The sequence below is a fragment of the Oryx dammah genome, unplaced genomic scaffold (assembly GCF_014754425.2).
Source record: "Oryx dammah isolate SB20612 unplaced genomic scaffold, SCBI_Odam_1.1 HiC_scaffold_2, whole genome shotgun sequence".
Taxonomy (NCBI): domain Eukaryota; kingdom Metazoa; phylum Chordata; class Mammalia; order Artiodactyla; family Bovidae; genus Oryx; species Oryx dammah.
The window spans coordinates 193,096,633-193,115,414 of NW_024070186.1; the positions used below are offsets into that span (position 1 = coordinate 193,096,633).

An 18,782-nucleotide genomic window follows, 5' to 3' on the forward strand; every position below is an offset into this window, starting at 1 on the left:
TAAGAAATGACCTCCAGCCTAGCCTTCCCCAACAGCATCCATCCAGGGAGGTTCATCATCCACAATGAGGTGGACTTTGTCCTTTCCTTCCTCTCTGCAATCTAAACACTTCTGTCCACGTTGGGCTGTGTGGACAGAGGGCCCTGGTACTGGGACACAGTTATGAGGAAGACCACAGCCACAAAAGGACTTCTGGAATAAGGGCAGGTACCATCAAGTTCAACCACAATGGCTTTCAACCTAGTTGTTGCCGCATTCCAACCCCTTCTCCGCTCAGAACAAGAGTGATTATTTTAAAACATAAATGACACTAGGTCAACAACCTGGTCTTGTGTGTCAGTATAAAGCCAAAACTTTCAATCTTGGTACAAAATCAAAACCTCTCACCATGGTCACCAAGGTCCTGCAAGATGGTGCTGGCCCACTCTGCAGCCTCATTTTTTACTGCTCTTCCTCCATGCTCTGTAACCCAACCCCAAGGTCTTCTTACTGCTCAAGTCAGTCAAGCTTGCCTGTGCCTGGCAATGTCATCTGTGCCTAGAACGCCCCTCTCCCACACGGCCAGCTTTTTCTCGTTCAGTTCTCTCATTAGGCACCACCTCCCAGAGGCTTTTCCTGACCATTCTCCCACCCCAGCACTCTATCCCCTTCTCACCCTGCCATTTGTTCATATCACTAACCAGAACCTGAAGTTATTTGGCTTACTACTATTATTGTTTACCTGTCTTGAGTTTGTCTGATTGCTCACTGCTATATCCCTGAGAGCTCCAGCCATGCTTGAGATATTGCAGGTGTGTTAATAAGCATTCGTTGATCAAATGAATGACAACTTAAAGTCACATGACTCCAATGATCTCTCTCTGCCCTGCACCTTTTCACAGCAAACTGCCTCCTCTGAGACACAGGCAATGTATTGCCAAAGTGTCCCCTTGTTGCAGTTGTTGGATTATATCTGCATAATAATCACTACGGATGCTTCACTTTTATGTTATGTGTGCGTGTTCAGTTGTGTCCAACTTGTTGAGACCCATGGACTCTAGCCTGCCAGTTTGCTGTCCACGGAATTTTCCAGGCAAGAACACTGGAGTGGGCTGCCATTTCCTACTCCAGGGGATCTTCCTGACCCAGGGATCCAATCCAAGTCTCCTGCCTCCCCTGCACTGGCAGGTGGATTCTTTACCATTGTGCCACCTGAGGCACTCACATTTACATTAGGGCAGTGTGATTTTCTTTCCTTAAAAAAAAATCTTTTAATTGGAATATATTTGAAGCGCAGTGTGGTTTTCAATGCAGTTTCTACCTTTATTTTGGAAGACTCCCAAGAACATTCTCCTATTTTACTAATGATGGCTGAGAGATGAGACAGAGCTGTGGAGTCCTTGGTCCTAGTTTGGTCAGAGAAACAATGATACTGGTGCCAGCTGTGGCAAAAGCACTCTGTCCTCACTGGAGAACTGGCCTCCTGGAAGAGGCTACCCATGACTACTTTGGCACGTCATCTTGTCTCTTGGACGTTCAGTTCCTCGGTTGAGGGGTGGGAGATGGGATCACTGAAAAGGATCCAGTCAAGACTGGATTTTATCCGTGCACCGTGGGCTCCTCTCCGTCACGAGATCTGGCTGGCTCTGTCTCTGGCGCCGAGGCTTCCCTTATCACCCTAAAGGGGGCTCCGTGACCAGGCACGATCACGTCGGCGGTGCCCAGGACCCGCTTTCGGCTGTGCTTCTGAGCCACTGGGTCTTCGCTCAGCGCCTGCCACGAGCCCTCGTCCCCATCACGTTCAAACACATCGCCCACTACCATGACGGTTCCCAGGGCCGTGCCAGCCACCAGCACGCTCACGTCCCGCTGGCCACCGTGGCCGGGTGTGGCCCACACCTCGAGTCCCGGGCCCAACCGCAAAGGCCGCTCCTCACCCAGTCCGTGGGGGAGGTAACGGCCCCCGGGGAGGCAGAAGTCGTGCGAGACCAGCAGGGCCGCCCCGGGAAACAGCCCCAGGTTCCCGATGTGGTCGGAGTGTCCGTGGGTCCCCACCACCAGAGTCACGTCTCCGGGCGCCACGCCCTGCCCCGCCAGGGCCCCCAGGAGCGCCTCGCGAGCCCAGGGGCCCGCGGTGTCCACGAGGATGGGGCCCCGGGCCGCCTCCTCTAGGGCGGTCTTCGCCTCGTAAGGCTGGGGCTCTCGGTGGCTGGAGGCCGGGCCCCAGGCCCGGGGCAGGACAAGGGTCACGGAGCCGTCGGCTCGCACGGCGTCACCGACCCCCTCGGGCTCCGCGTAGCCTTGCAGCAGAACCACCACAGAGTAGGGGTCGCCGGGCACCAGCAGAGGGGCCTCCCCGGGCAGCGGCTCGGTGCGCACTAGACCGCTCATGGCCCGAGACGGATCAGCTGAGAAGAGGGGCTGTGGGCGACTCCCTTCAGGTTCCCACACTCGCCCGGCCTCCGCCGAATGGAACCTCCCACACGTCAGTTCCTACCCCCCTCGCACGCTTAAGTTGGCATCGCCCAACTGAACCCGCCAGTCCCTCAGCGACTTCGGCCACCGCCCCGCTCGCGTGTGAGGTTCTCAACCGCAACCCCGGGGGTGTCGTAGTTATTTCCTTCTCTCTAACCTGAGCCGCTCTCCACCTTGGACCGAGCTTTAGCGCTTCTCTTAGGACTTGCCTCACTTCGAGGGAAGAAGTGACAGTGGAAAAGCGAGAGGGAGTTTGTCTTTTGCGAGCTCCCGTAACCCAAATATGGCGGCCCGGGCGGCGCCGCGCACGGAATTTTATTCCGGCGCGTTTTCAGGCATGCGCAGACCGGCTCTACACAGCCGCCAGCCTGAAACCGGTCTCAGCCCGCCGATCCCTGCCAACCTCCTAGGCTGCAAAATTACAAAGCACCATTAACTTCTAACAGGCCGGAGGCAGACGGCCCTCTTCACCGGACGCTGCTGTTTATCGGGCAGCTATGATGCGTGCACGGCAGTTGTTTGGAATTTGGGATCCAACTGATATTAAAAAAAAAAAAAGTTTACTAGAGTTATAGAAAATTTGGCACCTTTGATGTTACATGGTCGTCTCTCGGTGAAATTACTACGAAGTAGATCAAAGTGTCTACCCCATCTAACTTCATCTAACTTGTCAGTATTGCCCTGTCCCTATCCAGTGCCCCCTTCCCGTTCACAGATTGTTGGCATGTAGCCTCCTAGATGCCAGCAGTGTGTATAGGTTGTTCAGAATGTCCATTCTGGCTTCTCTTTAAAGAATCTAAAAACAGACCTTCAAGGAGCAAAGTGACTTTGCCAAGGTCCACTGCTCCTATGCCCAGCTGACCTCTGGGTCCAGTGGGGAATAGTGGAGATATACAAATAACTCAATACTGTCACTACACACACCTGAGAAGGGGCTGAATGGCATTTAGAGGACTCATCTGCTGGGGCCAGGCGTCTATCTACTGCTTCCACCTTTCTCTCCATAGCCAGGCCATGCTACACCACCAGGATCGTGCCTGAGACCAGATGAGAGAGAAGAGCTACAAGCTGTAGGGTGAGGTCACTCACAGATACACACACTCTTAAAGCTGTGGGGCAGGGAGAGCTCAGACTCTCCATGACCCCTGTCCCTCCTGGGGGCTCAAAGGCAAGGGTCAAAGATCCTCTGGGTCACGCTGGGAGTGGACCGGTGTGTTAGTCACCTCCTCCTCCTCCTCCTGCTCCTCCTCTTCAGTCTTCTCTTGCCCATCTGTGATCTTCTCCTTTCCAGTCCAAGTTTCCTGTAGACACGCTAGGTTGGGTAATAGAAAATAATTTAGATCTTAGTCCTGGGGGGCAGAGAGGTTGTAGCCTGGCAAGAAACGGGCCAGCTCCCACACTTACCAGTTTCAGAAGCTGGAAGCACATGACCTTCACAGAGAAAATGCTGTAGGGGCTGCTCCTGATGGTGGAAGTACCAATCTCCCACGACATCTTCAAACTCCTCCAGCATGGTCTCACACTGGTCAAGTGGAAGGGTCAGAAGGGTATCTGCCCTGCTGTTCTGTGCAGACCCTCCTCCCTGCTCTTCATTCCCGGTCTCCCCACCCCACTTTGGAGAGGCAGGGAGCCAGGCAGTTAAACTTGGGTTATTAGATTTGTGGTCCTCTTTCATTCAACAGACATTTATTGGCACCTACCCTGCCAAGTAAGTTATTAAACTCCGAGTCTCAGTTCCTTGCCTGTAAAATGGGAAGTGGTAATAATATCTACCACATCAGGTTGTTGTGAGAGTAAAATGAGGCAGCAGCCGGAAAGTATGTGGCCCAAAAGCAGGCACACAGTAGGTACTCAATAAATGGCAGTCTATATTCTTAGCCTCCATTATTACTTCTTGATATGCTCCTAGGCCCACATCAGTCAATGGCAGAATCCCTGCTTTGCTCAAAGATGGACCTCCCTAGGATCGAGCTCCCCTCTCAGGTTCCCTTCTCACCTCCCTGGGCAATGCAGTATCCAGTCCTACCTGCTTCTTGAGGAATGTGACCTCCACGCTGGGCTCGTCCCACAGCTCCAGAGGGATCCCCAGATCCACCTTCACCCCCTTCTGCACCAGGCCTTTCAGTGTCGCCATGGTCTGACTCTGCCCCTGAAAGATGGGAATTTGAGCTCAGTCCGGTCTCCTGCTCCACCTCCTCCCCTTTTTGCCAGATCCACTTTGTCATCTACTGGAGACTCTAGTGAGTGCCACAGGGATGAAGAGAGTCTCCCATGGGGAGGGGACACTGCAGAGCTGGGAGAAGATGGGCAGACTTCGTGAGGACCTCAGGGGAGACAGGTTGTAGCTTCTGAAAGGTGGGATCCTGCCCTAGAGGAGAGTCTGACCTTGGCATATCTCAATGAGCCCTTGCGCTCAGCATGAACACTGTAATCCAGGATCCGCTCACATAAATTCTCCAAGGCCTCTTCCAGCCTTGTCTCTCTGTGGGAAGAGGGGAAACAAAGACTCCCTGGATGCTGTGGGTGCTCCCACGGCTCCTCAGAGGACTGGAAGGTGGAGGAATATCGAGAAGGACTCACGAAACGCTGTAAGGGATGTGTCTCTTCCTCTTGCCTGTGTCCAGCACCTGCCCCAGCTCCAGCACCTCTCGAGATCGGCCAGTACGACTCAGCTCTTCCTGTAGCTCCAGGCTCAGGAGTTTACATACTAGATGTCCAAGGGGATGTGAAAAATAAACAAACATACCAGCACCTCATTCTGTAGATGGCAGCAGAGCCACAGTGGTTATGGGTGCAGGCCCTGGGGCCAGACTGGTAAGGCTGGAATCCTGACTCAGCCACTTAGTAGCTGGGTGACAACCCTGCTGGGTCTTGTTTCTTCGCCTCTAAAATGAAGTGCCTCCATCACAGGGCTGTGGTGAGGATTAAATCAATCTACGTAAAGCCCCTAGAATAGTGCCTGGAAGGTGGTGAGCACTGCATTACTGTTTGCTGTTTCCTGCGGTTATTTATTGAGCTCCTTCTGGATACACAGTAGCAATCCAGAGAGCAACAGACCCGTGATCCCTATCGACAGGACAGTACCAGTGTCACTGGGGACAGATAAAAAGACGGTGACAATATTTTGTAATTGGCCCTACACGGGTGGGGAGGGGACGGAGATAAAACCAAGAGACTTAATCTCACTAGGAAATGCAGAATTCCCTCGAGGGTCATTCACTGACTTCCCACTAGCCTGTGATTTCCTCAAGGATGAGCACTGTGTCTCTTCCACCACTGTCTTTCCAGTACCATTGGGTCCCAAGAAAAGGAGTGGCCTACACAGAAGTGCCAAGCAAACTCACCACAGGGGCAAGTAACAAAAGTATCTCACATATGCCTATGGCACTATGCTAGGACCAGGGAGACATAGGTACTCTCCTTCCCTCCAATACAGTGAGAGGTGACAGATAAGGAAGGAGGCTTCCAAAGGTGGTGACATTTAAATTGGATGTTGAAGAACCAAATACAGAAGAGTGTGGATCATTCCAGGCAAAGGACAAAAACAAGGTGCAATGGCACAGAGGAGCAAGAGGACCAGGCAGGTTCAGTGACCACTGAGACATTCAGTGTGGCTTGAAGCATGGGCACTTTGGGGATGGGAGATAGGGTATGGAAATGTAAGAAAGATGGAGGCTTGTAAGAAAGAAAGAGACTTGAATGATGTGCCAAAAACGTTGAGTCTAATCACAGCAGGAGGCATGAAGAGGTGTTAAAGCAAGGAGGGACTCAACTGAGCCTGTGTTTAGAAAGACTTGACAGGTGTAGCCGGTTAAGAGTGAGAATACAAATGAAAGGAAAGGAGCGGTTAGGCCCGTGTCATGAAGAACCTTGATACTGAAATGCAGGGTGGAGTAAGGCAGAGGGGAATAGAATCCAGGAAGAAATTAAAGCCAAGAAGACAACAAACTAGGGAACCAGGGCACTCGACGGCTCAGCTCTGAAGTGCCCCCTCCCAGCTGGTCCCACAGATGCAGCTACAGAAGATGCTGCTCGACGAAAAATCCACACAGTGCACACGCTCTGCAAAGCCTCACAGTTATGGGGAACCTCTCCCAGTTGTTTGGCCACCTCTCTCTTTTATAAGCTTCAAAGCCTGATTTATTCACTCTCAAACCCCCGCAGGAGGGCGTAGGGCCTATAATTTGGGAGCGTCTCTGCTGGGGTGGAGCAGAGGATATCTACAAGGTAATGAGCCTGACAGCTCACTCCTGCAGGATCTTCAGATTTAGCTCTGGTCCTTTGGGGGAAACACACACACACACACACAGAAGATGCTGACTGGAGTGGGCGATCGGGCCGACAGTCTCTGAACTACAATTCCCACAAGCCACTGGGGCCCAAACCAGCAAGAAAAAGCAGGCACCCCTCCCCCAACTTCTGGATGTCTCATGGGAATTGGAGTGCCATAGTTTGGGAGTAGCGCTATGCGTTCCCTCTGTTGGCCCCATTCGAATTCCACGAGGCTCCATGAGAACCTCCCTCAGGTCCTCAAGGAGGTCGAGTGACCCACCCATCACGTTCCATTTGGTCTCGCCCAGACGAAGGAGGTAGGGCAGAAGGATGCGAATAGGGGCTACTCCCTTTAGATACCTTCGCATTTGCTGGGCAAGCGTTCTGTGTCATCGTCCTCCTCCTTCGGCGTCCCAGCCCAAGCACCGTAAACAGTCAAAATGAAAAGCAACGTTCCCAACCGCACAGGTCCCATGACCAAGTGCCGTCCACAGCTAACCACCCCTCGCTTTCAAACCAACTTCGAGCAGGCTGCGGGCCCTTTAAATCGCCAGGCGGTCGGCGGCAACTTTAATCCAGCCTGGCACGGGAGGCGCACGCGCAGTGCCGCCTCGAAAGAGGGCGGGGCCTCGCTGCGCTCTGGGCTTCCCCACCTGGTTTTGTGGCGCCTCCCGCAGGTCCTGGCCGCCGCATAGTGAAAGAATAAACTGAAGTAATTACAGCAAGAGAGCGTGCTCCTTACACGCAAGCATAGAGACACCATTTTTATATCATTTCAGGCTCTGAGACTAGGGAGCTCATTCCGGCTCGGGGAAGGGGCAAGGGACCCGCTCTCGGTCTCTGCCAGGACCTGCTCCCGGAGGGGCGGGGCCAATATGGCGCCGAGCGCCGGGTGAGCGGCGCTTTGGCGGCGGTGAGAGGCTTTTCCTGCGCTGGGCGTTCGGCTGGCGGGGGCGGGTCTGAGTGGTACCCGGGACTAGACTCTTGGAAGGGCCCGTGTGGGGACCCAGAGGGGGACGGTTGGTTGAGTGTCCGTGTGCGTGGGGGCTCTGTGTGTTTGCACTGGAGGGATGTTGGGGGATGAGGTGGGCTCTCTACGCTTTCTTTCGCGCTGTACCCATTGCCTGGAGAAGCTTCGACCCGCTTCCCTGCTGGGGAATGCTACACGGATCTAGATCAAGTTAGTCTTCTGTGACGCCTCCTTGCCGCTTCCACTGACCTGAGGTTTCCTGAGGCCGTGGCGTGTTTTGTGAGCCTTTACACTGGCAGAGGGTCCCGCGGGCTATCGAAGGTTTAGTAGGAGCTCACCAGGGAACTGGGACACGACCGCCTCCTCTTTACTCGGCTCCAGGTCTAGAGTATGTGTTGAATAAATGTGTCCTCTGCAGATAAGATTTATGAAAGTGGGGGAGGAGACCTGGGATGGGTTGAGAAGAACGAAATTGTTTTTCCCTCCCCTCTTCTCGCCCCTCCATCAGGCCCACACCTGCCCCTCACCACCTTGCAGTCGCTCCTAAACACTTTTGACATTAGACTTCCTAATGCCAGGTTCAAGTGAGCCACTTTCCTTTTGGCCATAAAGTAGATTCCAAGCTTGGGCCTATGTCTTGTTCGATAATAATGGTACCGAGTCCTTAGTGAGTTCCTAATCTCTAAGCCTTACAACTCACTCATATATTCAGCAGGTATTTGTTGAGTATCTGTCTGGGGACTCTGCATACATCAGTGAACATAACAAAGCTCTCTGTCCACACAGAAGGGAAGGGGCGATGTAGTGAGAAGCCTAAGAAGTAATACAGTATGTATCAGCAGACATTAAATTCCATGGGAATTTAAAAAAAAAAAAGAGCGGGGGTGGGGTGCAGTATTAAACAGAGTAATGGGAATAGGCAGCCTGGGGACATCTAGGGAAGGGCATTCCAGGCAGAGGGAACAGAGCAAGACCACAAAGCAAGAACATGCCTGGCATCTTGTAACAGCAAGGAGGACCATGGGGCTGGATCATAGTGGAAGAAGAAAGGAAAGGTCAGAGACTTGATGGGGAGACAGCAAATCATAAAGGACCCTGAAGACCGAAATAAGGATTTTGTATTTACGCTGTGGCACACTGGGAGCCAGTACAGGGTTTTGAGCAGAGAAATGACCCAATCTGATTTATATTTTGACAGAATCATTCTGGCTGCTGGGTTGGGAATAGATGTAGGGAGCAAGGATGGAAGCAGGAAGACCTTGTTAGGAGGCTCTTAAGGTTCCCTGGCGGGTGGATAATGGTGAGCTGGCCACGCAGTGGGAGCAGAGGGATCAAGTCGGATCACCTGATGGGTTTGCGGTGAGGGCTCACATGATGAATAAGCATCTGGATTAATGGCATTGCTATGAAGATGAGGAAAGCTGAGGCTGGAGCAGGTGGGGAGGGGGATGTCAGGAGTTGAGTTTAGAAGAAATTTTAAGTAGCCAGTTAAATATACAAGTCTGGAGTTGGGAAGAAAGTTCTGGGTGGGGGATATAAATTTACCATCCTTAGCCTGTATGCAATACTGAAAGCTGTGAGAATGGTTGAGGTCATCAAGGGAATATGTATACCTCATAGCTATACGAGGACCAAACGCAGGGCATTCCAGCATCAGGCAGATGAGAAGAGGAAGAACCAGCAAAGGCAATGTAAAGGGGCCAGTGAAGTAGGAGGAAAACCAAGAGCAGGAGTCAAAATCCTAACTGGGGTAGGTTCAAGAGAAAGAGAGGAGTTGGGGAGGGGCATGACGAGAACCTCTATAGTAACAGGTAAGACAGAGCACGTGGGTGCCAGAGATGCTCAGCGGGTGGACCTAGCGTTGGGAGCCTGGGGAAGTCTCTTCTGATGGCCAAAAATCAGGGAGGAGAAGAGATGACAGGTGAGATGGAACCTGAGTGCACTGAGCTCTGTGACCATCAGAGCAGCATCAAGAGCCCATCTGAAGTTTGTGGCCATGAATTTAAAGTGCAGATTGGTCAACATGGTTCTGTATTTTGTCATTACATTCAATGGAAGGGGCACATAGGCTCAGACAGGGCAAGTTGTATTTAACCAACATTTTATATTTGTCAAGCATGAATGATGATGCAAGAAGGGACAAGAGACATGAAGGTAGGCATGTCAACCACCTGAGGAAAAAAGGACACTTTGCACATTTTACAGAAAAGAAACCCAAAGCCGGGAGCATTTAAGTAGCCTAGACAACACTGCTAGGTAGTGCTGGGGCTGGGATTGAAACTAAGAACTGAGATCGTTCTGCTATACCTGACTTGTACTGTGCCTGGCACAGAACCAGAGCTCAATAAATTGCGTCCAGTTGGGTCCAAGTCCTACCTCCTGTTCAGTGAGTGCTGCTCATGTGAGCATGGACAGAAGACGTCCCCCAACTCCATCCCCCTCATGCTCCACTGTTCTCCCCTTGTGGCGGTCTCTCCTGACTGGACAGCCCCTCTTCTTTAGGTCTCATTCTCAAGTTTCCTCTCAACCCCTGCCAGGGTCTCCATCTCTCTGCCCTGGGGCATCATCCTTCCGGGGAGGGGAGGAGGGGCTCCAGAATGGCTGAGGAGAAGAAGCTGAAGCTGAGCAACACCGTGCTGCCCTCGGAGTCCATGAAGGTGGTGGCCGAGTCCATGGGCATCGCTCAGATTCAGGAGGAGACCTGCCAGCTGCTGACAGATGAGGTCAGCTACCGCATCAAGGAGATCGCACAGGTACCTTGGTCTTCCTGCACTGTACAGAGACTGCTGCCCAGGCCGCCTTCTTCCCCAGGGTCTCTGGCTGACGTTGTCCTCCTACCCCCGACCCAGGATGCCTTGAAGTTCATGCACATGGGGAAGCGGCAGAAACTCACCACCAGTGACATTGACTACGCACTGAAGCTAAAGAACGTTGAGGTGATGGGGACACACAGGACGAAGGGGCAGGGTGCCGAGACCTCCCAGTCATTGCATTGACCTCAGCCCAGTCAACTCAGGCTGCCTTCTCATCCAGGGTCTCTCTCCCTCCTGTTGTAGCCACTGTATGGCTTCCACGCTCAGGAATTCATTCCTTTCCGTTTCGCCTCTGGTGGCGGCCGGGAGCTTTACTTCTATGAGGAGAAGGAGGTTGACCTGAGCGACATCATCAACACCCCTCTGCCCCGGGTGCCCCTGGATGTCTGCCTCAAAGGTCGGGGGAGGGGAGAACAGGGGCCAGGGAGGAGGGAAAGGGCTGTGTGTGGGTGTGAGAAAGGGCACTGGTGAAGGAGCCCTCCATGTGAGACCCCCAGTGGGGAACACGAAGGAAAACACATCCCTTTGTGTGGACTGACTGCCTGATGTCCCTGCCCGGTGGTTCACCTGGACACCTTTCTTCCTCGCAGCTCACTGGTTGAGCATCGAAGGCTGCCAGCCCGCGATTCCAGAGAACCCACCCCCAGGTAACCTCCATGCCCAGCGTCCACCTCTTTCCCTCCTCCCCCTACGTCTCCTCCCAACTGCTTTCCTTTCCCACCAGCTCCCAAGGAGCAGCAGAAGGCCGAGGCCACAGAACCCCTGAAGTCAGCCAAGCCAGGCCAGGAGGAAGATGGCCCCTTGAAAGGCAAAGGTCAAGGGGCCGCTCCAGCTGACGGCAAAGGTCAGTACTGCTGGGCCAGGCCTCTTGCCCCAAAGCCAGATGGTCACGTGTGTGAGGTGGGTGAGGTCAGGGCAGAGGCTGTGAGCTCTGGCCAGTGAGCCCTAGAAACGGCCAAGAAGCCGGTTTCCCTGGGTGTGGGAGGTGAGGCTAGAGGTCTACCTGGTGTCCAGGCCTCCTCAGGAGCTTTCCTGCCTAAACCTGGCTTCCTGACTCACACAGGGAAAGAGAAGAAGGCGCCACCCCTGCTGGAGGGGGCACCTCTGCGACTGAAGCCCCGAAGCATCCACGAGTTGTCAGTGGAGCAGCAGCTGTACTACAAGGAGATCACCGAGGCCTGTGTGGGCTCCTGTGAGGCCAAGAGAGCGGTGAGGCCCCGCTCCGCTCCTGCCTTCTCCCCGCCTCGGCCCCAGGGCTCGCCCCGCTTCACTCGCTCCCCTCCCCAACAGGAGGCTCTGCAGAGCATTGCCACGGACCCAGGTCTCTACCAAATGCTGCCACGCTTCAGCACCTTCATCTCGGAGGGGGTGAGAGGCCACGGGAGGATGGAATGGGGTTCCGGGGGCGGGCGGGCAGCAGAGGAGGCTCACAGAGGGCCCCCACTGCCCCATCCCTGCTCCCTCCCCACCCCAGGTGCGCGTGAATGTGGTGCAGAACAACCTGGCCCTGCTCATCTACCTGATGCGCATGGTCAAGGCGCTCATGGACAACCCTACCCTGTACCTCGAGAAATACGTAAGTGGACCGCCCGCCCGCCTCGCATCCGGGCTCCGGGACAAGCTGTCACAGCGGGCTGATGCGGGGCTTCTCCCCAGGTGCACGAGTTGATCCCAGCTGTGATGACCTGCATCGTGAGCCGGCAGCTGTGCCTGCGGCCAGATGTGGACAACCACTGGGCCCTGCGGGACTTCGCCGCCCGCCTGGTGGCCCAGATCTGCAAGCACTTCAGCACGACCACGAACAACATCCAGTCCCGCATCACCAAGACCTTCACCAAGGTGAGCCCTTTCCGTCACTGGCTGGCTTGTCACCCGAACAGTGAGTGCCATGCCCACGCCAGTGTGGCTTCAGGAAGTGACGCTGAAAACCAGCTGCAGAGAGGTGCGGACTGGACTTGGGCCAGATCCGCAGTGTCTTTTTTTTCTAATTGTAGGATTCCACTTTAAAGTTCAAAACCAAAAACTAATCTCTGCGGGACTTCCCTGGTGGCCCAGTGGTTAAGACTCTGTGCTTCCAATGCAGAGGGCAAGGGTCCGATCCCTGGTCAGGGAACTAAGATCCCACATGCTGCACAGTGCTGCCAAAGAATTAAACCAATCTCTGACAGTAGAGGTCAGAATAGCAGCTACTTTGGGGAGCAGGGGGTGGTCGGGAAAGAGCTGTTGTGTCTTAAAATGATTTATAAGGAAGTGAGTATATGAGACTTGAGTCCTTACCAGTTAGCTTTTCACACCCCTTGATTTGGGTTTATTTTCCATCCCCTTACAGAGTTGGGTGGATGAGAAGACCCCATGGACAACGCGCTACGGCTCCATCGCAGGCCTGGCGGAGCTGGGACACGATGTTAGGCCCTGGCACGGGAGCCCTGGGGAGGGGAGGGATTGGAAGGTCAGAGCGGGCAACAGCCTCCTGACCTGGGAAACCCTGTGGTGATCCCCAGACCCTGGCTTTTCCCTTCCTTTTCTAACAGGTGATTAAGACACTGATTCTGCCGCGGCTGCAGCAGGAGGGGGAGCGGATCCGTGGGGTTCTAGATGGCCCGGTGCTGAGCAACATTGACCGCATTGGGGCTGACCATGTGCAGAGCCTCCTCCTGGTGACAGAACCCCACCCCCACTTCTTTCCACTGATGCCCCCTCTGCCCCCGCCACACACACACACAGGACAGTGTTTAGCAAGCACAGAGCGTCTTCCATTCACGTATCCCCTCTTTATCTCATATGCAGAGCACACCTGAGTCCAATACTGTTAACAGCTGGTGCTGTGTAAGACACTGAGTAAGAAGTAAGGAGTCTGAACTCAGCCTGTGACTTCCAAGCCTGACCCACCCTGATGCCTCTACAAGGCACATGCCCTGTGGCCTGGCTGGCCCTTAGGTGTGGCCGTGTAATCACTCAGCCAGCTGTCCACTCAGCCAGCTGCTGTGTTCTCTACGGGGAACCTCCGCATTCCGTCCACACTGACAAACCAGCGAGTGCAGCCCGGCCTCTGGCAGGCACACACTGAAATAATGGATGACCTCCTTTGTCACCCCTTCCCGGTTGCCTTCTCTCTACAGAAACACTGTGCCCCTGTCCTGGCAAAGCTGCGCCCGCCGCCCGACAATCAGGACGCCTATCGGGCAGAATTTGGGTCCCTTGGGCCCCTCCTCTGCTCGCACGTGGTCAAGGCCCGGGCTCAGGCTGCACTGCAGGCTCAGCAGGTCAACAGGACCACCCTGACCATCACTCAGGTCAGTGCAGGCTTGGAGGAAGGGGGAGCAAGTGGAGAGGGAAGGGAGGGTGAAAGGAAGGAAAAGTCGGGGGGTGGTTCCCATCCCAGTGAGGCTCACAGACACTACACACTGGGGTGTGCACCCTGACTTCTGTGAAACATGGGGCCCCCTAAGTCAGCCATCTTGGGGGAGCTGGTGAACACAGATGGTGATGTTTTCTTCCTGCTGCTGCTTTCTACAGCCCCGGCCCACGCTGACCCTCTCACAGGCCCCCCAGCCCGGCCCTCGGACGCCCGGCTTGCTGAAGGTCCCTGGCTCCATCGCATTGCCTGTCCAGACGCTGGTGTCTGCGCGAGCTGCTGCCCCCCCACAGCCGTCCCCGCCGCCAACCAAGTTCATCGTCATGTCCTCATCCTCCAGCGCCTCATCCACCCAGCAGGTACCCCACGTGGGCCCGGGGATGCTGGGGCCCGAGTTGGAGCACGGGAGGCGTCCCCTGGTCTGGGGTGTGGGGCGGGTGCAGGCCAGCGGCACTGCCTTCCTTCTGGCCCAGGTCCTGTCCCTCAGCACCTCAGCCCCGGGCTCCGGTTCCACCACGACCTCTCCCGTCACCACCACCGTCCCCAGTGTGCAGCCCATCGTCAAGCTGGTCTCCACCGCCACCACCGCGCCCCCCAGCACGGCCCCCGCTGGTCCTGGCAGTGTCCAGAAGTACATCGTGGTGTCTCTGCCGCCCACAGGGGAGGGCAAAGGAGGCCCCGCCTCCCATCCTTCTCCCGTCCCTACCCCATCCTCAGCCCCCTCCCCACTTGGGGGCAGCGCCCTCTGTGGGGGGAAACCGGAAGCTGGGGAGAGCCCCCCTCCTGCTCCAGGGACTCCAAAGGCTAATGGCTCGCAGCCCCCAGGGACCGGCTCTCCTCCTCCCGCACCCTGATGCAGACCTTCTCCCTGGATTCTCTCTCTCCCCCACACACAGACACACATGCGGGGTGGAAGGAGGTAGTAGCCAGCTTCCCTCCATGTGACTTTCTCTTTAGATATTGTACAGCCAGTTGCTCAGAATAAAAGTTTGATTTTTAAATTGTGATCCACTTCAGTGCCCCCTGGGTCAAGTCCCACAGGAGAGTCTAACTTGTCGAGCTCCCTGGTCTCGAGGACTCAGGACTCTTCCAGCCCCAGCCCCAAGCCAGGACACTAGGAGAGAAAACATCGTCCTTCTCCGATGCCCTGACCGCCACCTCTGCCTCCTGGGTCCTTGTTTGGGAGCCTCAGATCCGAATGACATAGGCGTCGCTGTGGCTTAGGTGTCGCACCCACTTGTGGGGGTTGGCGTTGCCGCAGGGTCTGAATGCCAGCCTGAGGAAGCGGACCTGGAGGCCGGAGCACGTGTGCCGGGGAAGTTCAAAGGAGAGGCTGGCGGGGCCCAGCCCCAGAGGAGCTGAGGCGGAGGGGCCTTGGCCAGGAGGCCCAGGGAGGCCCGGGACGTCCATCTGTGAGGGGGAGAGGCAGGGAGGGGTGCTGAAGGCCCCGAGAGGAGGGAGGGCAAGAGAGCCAAGGGGCCAGGAAGCTGACCACCTGCGTGAGAAGGCATGGGTCACGGCTGGAGGTGGAGGTGGGGGCAGGGCCTTCGAGAATCAGCAGCTGGTACCTGGAAAAGGCCTGAAAGCTGAGAGCCTCCTTGCACTCGAGGCAGGTCCCAGTGAAGGGCTCCCTCCCCCAGTTCTGCCTTCTGTTCTGGGCTGCTCAGCTCCTGAGACAGGCTGGAATCGGGAGAGGAAAGGGTTAGGCTCAGCCCCTGCCCCACAGCTCCCACCCCAGTGCTATCTGTTTTCCCGAGAAGCTAGTGCGACTGCCCATGGGCCCCACAGTGCACATGCGCTTACCTGACCACCCCTCGAGGCAGGGGAAGATGCAGCCTGACGTTCAGAGCCTGGCTGCAAGGGAGAAGGGAGCAGTTCAGTCCCAGGAAAGCCGCATCCCATCTTCATTAATGTCACCACTGGACTTGGGCACAAGCGCCCCCCACCCCCTTCCCAAACTCCAGGCTCTCTCCTGGATTCTGAGGCTGCCGGCCGCACCTGGGGTGGAAGAAGCAGCTATCTGGGCCTTGCCTCCTACCCTCCATAGCTGGACTGGGCTGGGCTACCCCCACTCACCTCTTTGGGGGCAGGTCACAACGTAACTTCAGATAAACCTGGAGCCTGCGTGAGGAGGTACAATACTGTTACTCAGGCCCTATCCCACTGGCAGGGCCCCCATGTGTGGCTGTGGCTTTTGCCCCAAGAAGGAAAGAGAAGAGCTGAGATCCACCCAGCTCCATGAGCCATTACATGCATGGAGCTGGGTCCGCTTGTGGGGGAGGGTGCCCATTCTAACTTGGAGCCAATGTCACCACCACCACCACACTCCTCCAGAATCAACCTGGGAGTTACATATATACATACAAATATATATGTACACACACACGTACATACATACATTGGCTTGGGCTCCAGAGAAGTTCTAGAACGGGGAAATGGTCTCACCTGCCTGAGCCTCGGTCCCACTGCACAGAGGGAAAGAGCCGGAAGGGGAGCGGGGAAGGGAGGTCATCTGAGAGTTGGTACCTCATCACAGTCAGCTGAGACCAGAGAGGAACGGAGGTGAGCTTGGTCTCCTTGCACCTGAATGGCCTCCCTCCCCCTCAGTAGATGGAATGTGCTAGGCCAGCCCGGTCCTGACCTCACCCTGAGGGGGCTGCAGACGGAGGATCCGATGAGATTCAAACTCGTCCAGGTATACCGAACTGTGAAAGGAGACCTCATCCACCCGAATTCCCGGCCCGTAGCCTGGAAAGAGAGAAAGACCCCCTCTGCTGACCTGTGTTTTGGGAGGGGGTGGGGATCCGTCTAACTTCCCCAGATGAAACCTAGGACAGCGACCTCTACTTAGAAGAAAAAGACCCGCTTTCTCCTCACCTCTCAGTTCGGACTTCCCCACACAAAACTCCTCGGTCAAGCCGATGCGCATCTCTGTCAGACAAAAGAGTATCAGAAGAAGCCACCGTACTACCCTACCCGCCACCAAGGAGCCATTCCCACACCCCAGCCTGGTCCAGCCCGCGTGCTGCTCACCTGAGCCGCTGGGCAGAAAGCTCTTGAGCCGGATCTCTCCCTGCACTTCCACCTTGAGCAGCGAGCCCTGAGAGCAGTGGGAGGTCAATGCCCAGCAATTCCCAGGTGCCACCATCCTCAGCCGTAGGGCTGGGGGCCCAAACTTACGTTAGAGGCTATCAGTACAGATAATCTCTCGACAACATCCAAAAACACTTCGTTCTTTTGGCTCTAAGGAAAGAAAGGGGGTCTGGTGGTTGGAGGTTGGTTGGTCTGTCTTCTAATGTGGACAGGCAAAAGGGAGAGAACAGTGGAGGCTGGGGCCCCGGGATGGGGACACAGGGCTAAGGAAAGGGATCCTCCATGTCTAGAGAAGAGGGAAAGATATGCCAGGATCTTGCACTCTGGGGACTCAAAAACCAGAGGATGTGAACCCAACAGCCCCTCCCTCACCTGGTCAGAGCGGCTGGACAGGACGGGCCGGCTGGCTGCACTGCTGGGGGCCACTTTGCTCTGTTGTGTCTCAGCCCCAAACTGAAAGCACCCAAATCAATCAGTCCTCATGGCTGATGCTTCCCACTAACCCTCCTCAATCCTGGCCTCCTCTGTGCCCGGACTGACCAAGCCAACGCTGCTGAGATCAAAGAGGCTGAAGGGTTTGCTGACCACAGCCTCTGTCTGGATGAAGTTCCTCAGCACCTCCGTGGATGTGGTCTGTACGTAGCCATAGTCCTAGGGGGCAGCGGAAAGGCACTTTTTGGGTAGTCGGTGGGGGAAGGGGTGAAAATGAATACTGTATCTTCAGGGAACCTGGGACAGGGAGGAACCTCACCAGGACTTCATCCAGGAGTTCATAGACCAGAGCCACGTTGCGAGAGATGGTTGCCTCCCCTAGGGAGCCACAGTAATCACCCAGAAGAGTGGCCAGCCTGCGAAAACCCAGACAGAGGGTGCATAACTCCTCCTCTCTGACTCCCTGACCCCTGCCACCCGAGTGCCCAGCCCTGCCCTCCTCACCGGGAGAGCAGCTCCAGGAGGCTGAAGGGAGAAATGTTTTCTGAAGTAGTGGCCACCAAATAGAGACCGCTGTGTCTGATGTGAATAAAGTGACGATCATCGTGGTGCTGAGGCAGAGGCATGGAGGAAAACGTTAGGAAGAGAGCTGCAGTGATTCCTGGCCATGAGACTGAGGCTGGTATCCTGATTTCCGTACTTAATAGCAGCGTGACTTTAGGCCACATACGAAACCTCCCCAAGGCCCAGCTTCCTAATGTGTAAATGAAGTTAGTAATAGTACCTACTCCAAAGTGGCTGAAACGTGTGAAGAGCCGTGCCTGGTGCGGTTAGCGTTCAGTAAACCGCCATTAATATTTAGAAGAATGTACCCCCTTCCGCCCCGCGTATGAACTCTTAGAGAACGTTTCGGGAGGAGGCGCCTCCCAACCCCAGACCACCAACCGCATACACACCCCCCCACCCCCACCAGTGGTTACCATGACAACCGGAGACTCGTCTCCAGGCAGTCCCGTCAGCTTCCGGTAGAAGAGCTCAGCCACATCCCGGCCGCCGCTGTCTCCGCGGACTAACGGAGTGGAAGGAAAGCTAAGGAGCTGGCGACACTCGCTGGCACTGGGGCCCTAGTCCCACGCAGCCCTTCTCCCCCCGCCCCGCTGGCCAAGGATACAGTCCTTGTAGATGAGCGGGTCCCCCTTGGAGGACAGAATGAAGAACTGGGAAATCATGGCCGTTCTGGAGAATAGACTAGCAGACAGCAAACGTTGGGCCTGCCCCGCCCTGCGGCCCCGGAACAAAAGGACGCGAGTAGGCTGGCCCTTTAAGAGCGATTCTCCTCCGACCGCGGGAAACCCGGCGCGCGCCCCGCCTCGCCCAGTCCTTCCCTCCAAAC

At 55.6% G+C, this 18,782-nt stretch overlaps 4 protein-coding genes across 6 annotated transcripts; 1 reads left to right on the top strand and 3 right to left on the bottom strand.

Annotated features, from left to right (window-relative positions):
• Positions 1-1,239: 1,239 nt before the first annotated feature.
• On the bottom strand, positions 1,240-3,468 carry MBLAC1 (metallo-beta-lactamase domain containing 1). Its single transcript, XM_040262613.1, has one exon. It carries the CDS (start codon positions 2,368-2,370, stop codon positions 1,579-1,581), a length of 792 nt encoding a protein of 263 aa, XP_040118547.1. The 5' UTR covers positions 2,371-3,468; the 3' UTR covers positions 1,240-1,578.
• Positions 2,993-7,352, bottom strand: CNPY4 (canopy FGF signaling regulator 4). The gene is made up of 6 exons (XM_040262625.1): positions 7,087-7,352; positions 5,035-5,161; positions 4,840-4,936; positions 4,481-4,603; positions 3,859-3,976; positions 2,993-3,766 (listed from the first exon to the last, which is right to left on the bottom strand). Exons 1-6 carry the CDS (start codon positions 7,199-7,201, stop codon positions 3,630-3,632), a joined length of 717 nt encoding a protein of 238 aa, XP_040118559.1. The 5' UTR covers positions 7,202-7,352; the 3' UTR covers positions 2,993-3,629.
• A 203-nt stretch (positions 7,353-7,555) lies between these two features.
• TAF6 (TATA-box binding protein associated factor 6) lies at positions 7,556-14,871 on the top strand. 3 transcript variants are annotated; one of them, XM_040262747.1, is made up of 15 exons: positions 7,556-7,639; positions 10,234-10,449; positions 10,546-10,632; positions 10,753-10,906; positions 11,100-11,156; positions 11,234-11,353; positions 11,573-11,718; positions 11,800-11,877; positions 11,984-12,085; positions 12,166-12,348; positions 12,839-12,913; positions 13,041-13,166; positions 13,629-13,802; positions 14,026-14,223; positions 14,338-14,871. In XM_040262747.1, exons 2-15 carry the CDS (start codon positions 10,294-10,296, stop codon positions 14,716-14,718), a joined length of 2,037 nt encoding a protein of 678 aa, XP_040118681.1. In that variant the 5' UTR covers positions 7,556-7,639; positions 10,234-10,293; the 3' UTR covers positions 14,719-14,871. The 3 variants fall into 3 exon arrangements, with proteins under 3 accessions (XP_040118681.1, XP_040118667.1, XP_040118673.1); XM_040262733.1 differs by having other exon boundaries at positions 7,583-7,618; XM_040262739.1 differs by lacking the exon at positions 7,556-7,639 and adding an exon at positions 7,646-8,084.
• On the bottom strand, positions 14,775-18,776 carry AP4M1 (adaptor related protein complex 4 subunit mu 1). Its single transcript, XM_040262861.1, has 15 exons — positions 18,561-18,776; positions 18,370-18,458; positions 17,894-18,000; positions 17,709-17,805; positions 17,498-17,608; positions 17,330-17,410; positions 17,045-17,107; positions 16,898-16,964; positions 16,742-16,795; positions 16,506-16,612; positions 16,310-16,404; positions 15,941-15,985; positions 15,668-15,718; positions 15,433-15,544; positions 14,775-15,274 (listed from the first exon to the last, which is right to left on the bottom strand). Exons 1-15 carry the CDS (start codon positions 18,616-18,618, stop codon positions 15,053-15,055), a joined length of 1,359 nt encoding a protein of 452 aa, XP_040118795.1. The 5' UTR covers positions 18,619-18,776; the 3' UTR covers positions 14,775-15,052.
• Positions 18,777-18,782: the final 6 nt, after the last annotated feature.

Excerpts from the sequence above, each read along its gene's own strand:
- CNPY4 (XM_040262625.1), bottom strand. The coding sequence starts at position 7,201 with ATGGGACCTGTGCGGTTGGGAACGTTGCTTTTCATTTTGACTGTTTAC. Across the intron at positions 4,937-5,034 it reads CACATCCCTTACAGCGTTTC|AGAGACAAGGCTGGAAGAGG; the intron begins GTGAGTCCTTCT and ends CTCTTCCCACAG. Across the intron at positions 3,977-4,480 it reads TCACATTCCTCAAGAAGCAG|TGTGAGACCATGCTGGAGGA; the intron begins GTAGGACTGGAT and ends CCACTTGACCAG.
- TAF6 (XM_040262747.1), top strand. The coding sequence starts at position 10,294 with ATGGCTGAGGAGAAGAAGCTGAAGCTGAGCAACACCGTGCTGCCCTCG. Across the intron at positions 11,719-11,799 it reads CCTGTGAGGCCAAGAGAGCG|GAGGCTCTGCAGAGCATTGC; the intron begins GTGAGGCCCCGC and ends CCTCCCCAACAG. Across the intron at positions 14,224-14,337 it reads GCGCCTCATCCACCCAGCAG|GTCCTGTCCCTCAGCACCTC; the intron begins GTACCCCACGTG and ends CTTCTGGCCCAG.
- AP4M1 (XM_040262861.1), bottom strand. The coding sequence starts at position 18,618 with ATGATTTCCCAGTTCTTCATTCTGTCCTCCAAGGGGGACCCGCTCATC. Across the intron at positions 18,001-18,369 it reads ACGAGTCTCCGGTTGTCATG|CACCACGATGATCGTCACTT; the intron begins GTAACCACTGGT and ends CCTCTGCCTCAG. Across the intron at positions 17,108-17,329 it reads TGTCCAGCCGCTCTGACCAG|AGCCAAAAGAACGAAGTGTT; the intron begins GTGAGGGAGGGG and ends TTCTTTCCTTAG.
- MBLAC1 (XM_040262613.1), bottom strand. The coding sequence starts at position 2,370 with ATGAGCGGTCTAGTGCGCACCGAGCCGCTGCCCGGGGAGGCCCCTCTG.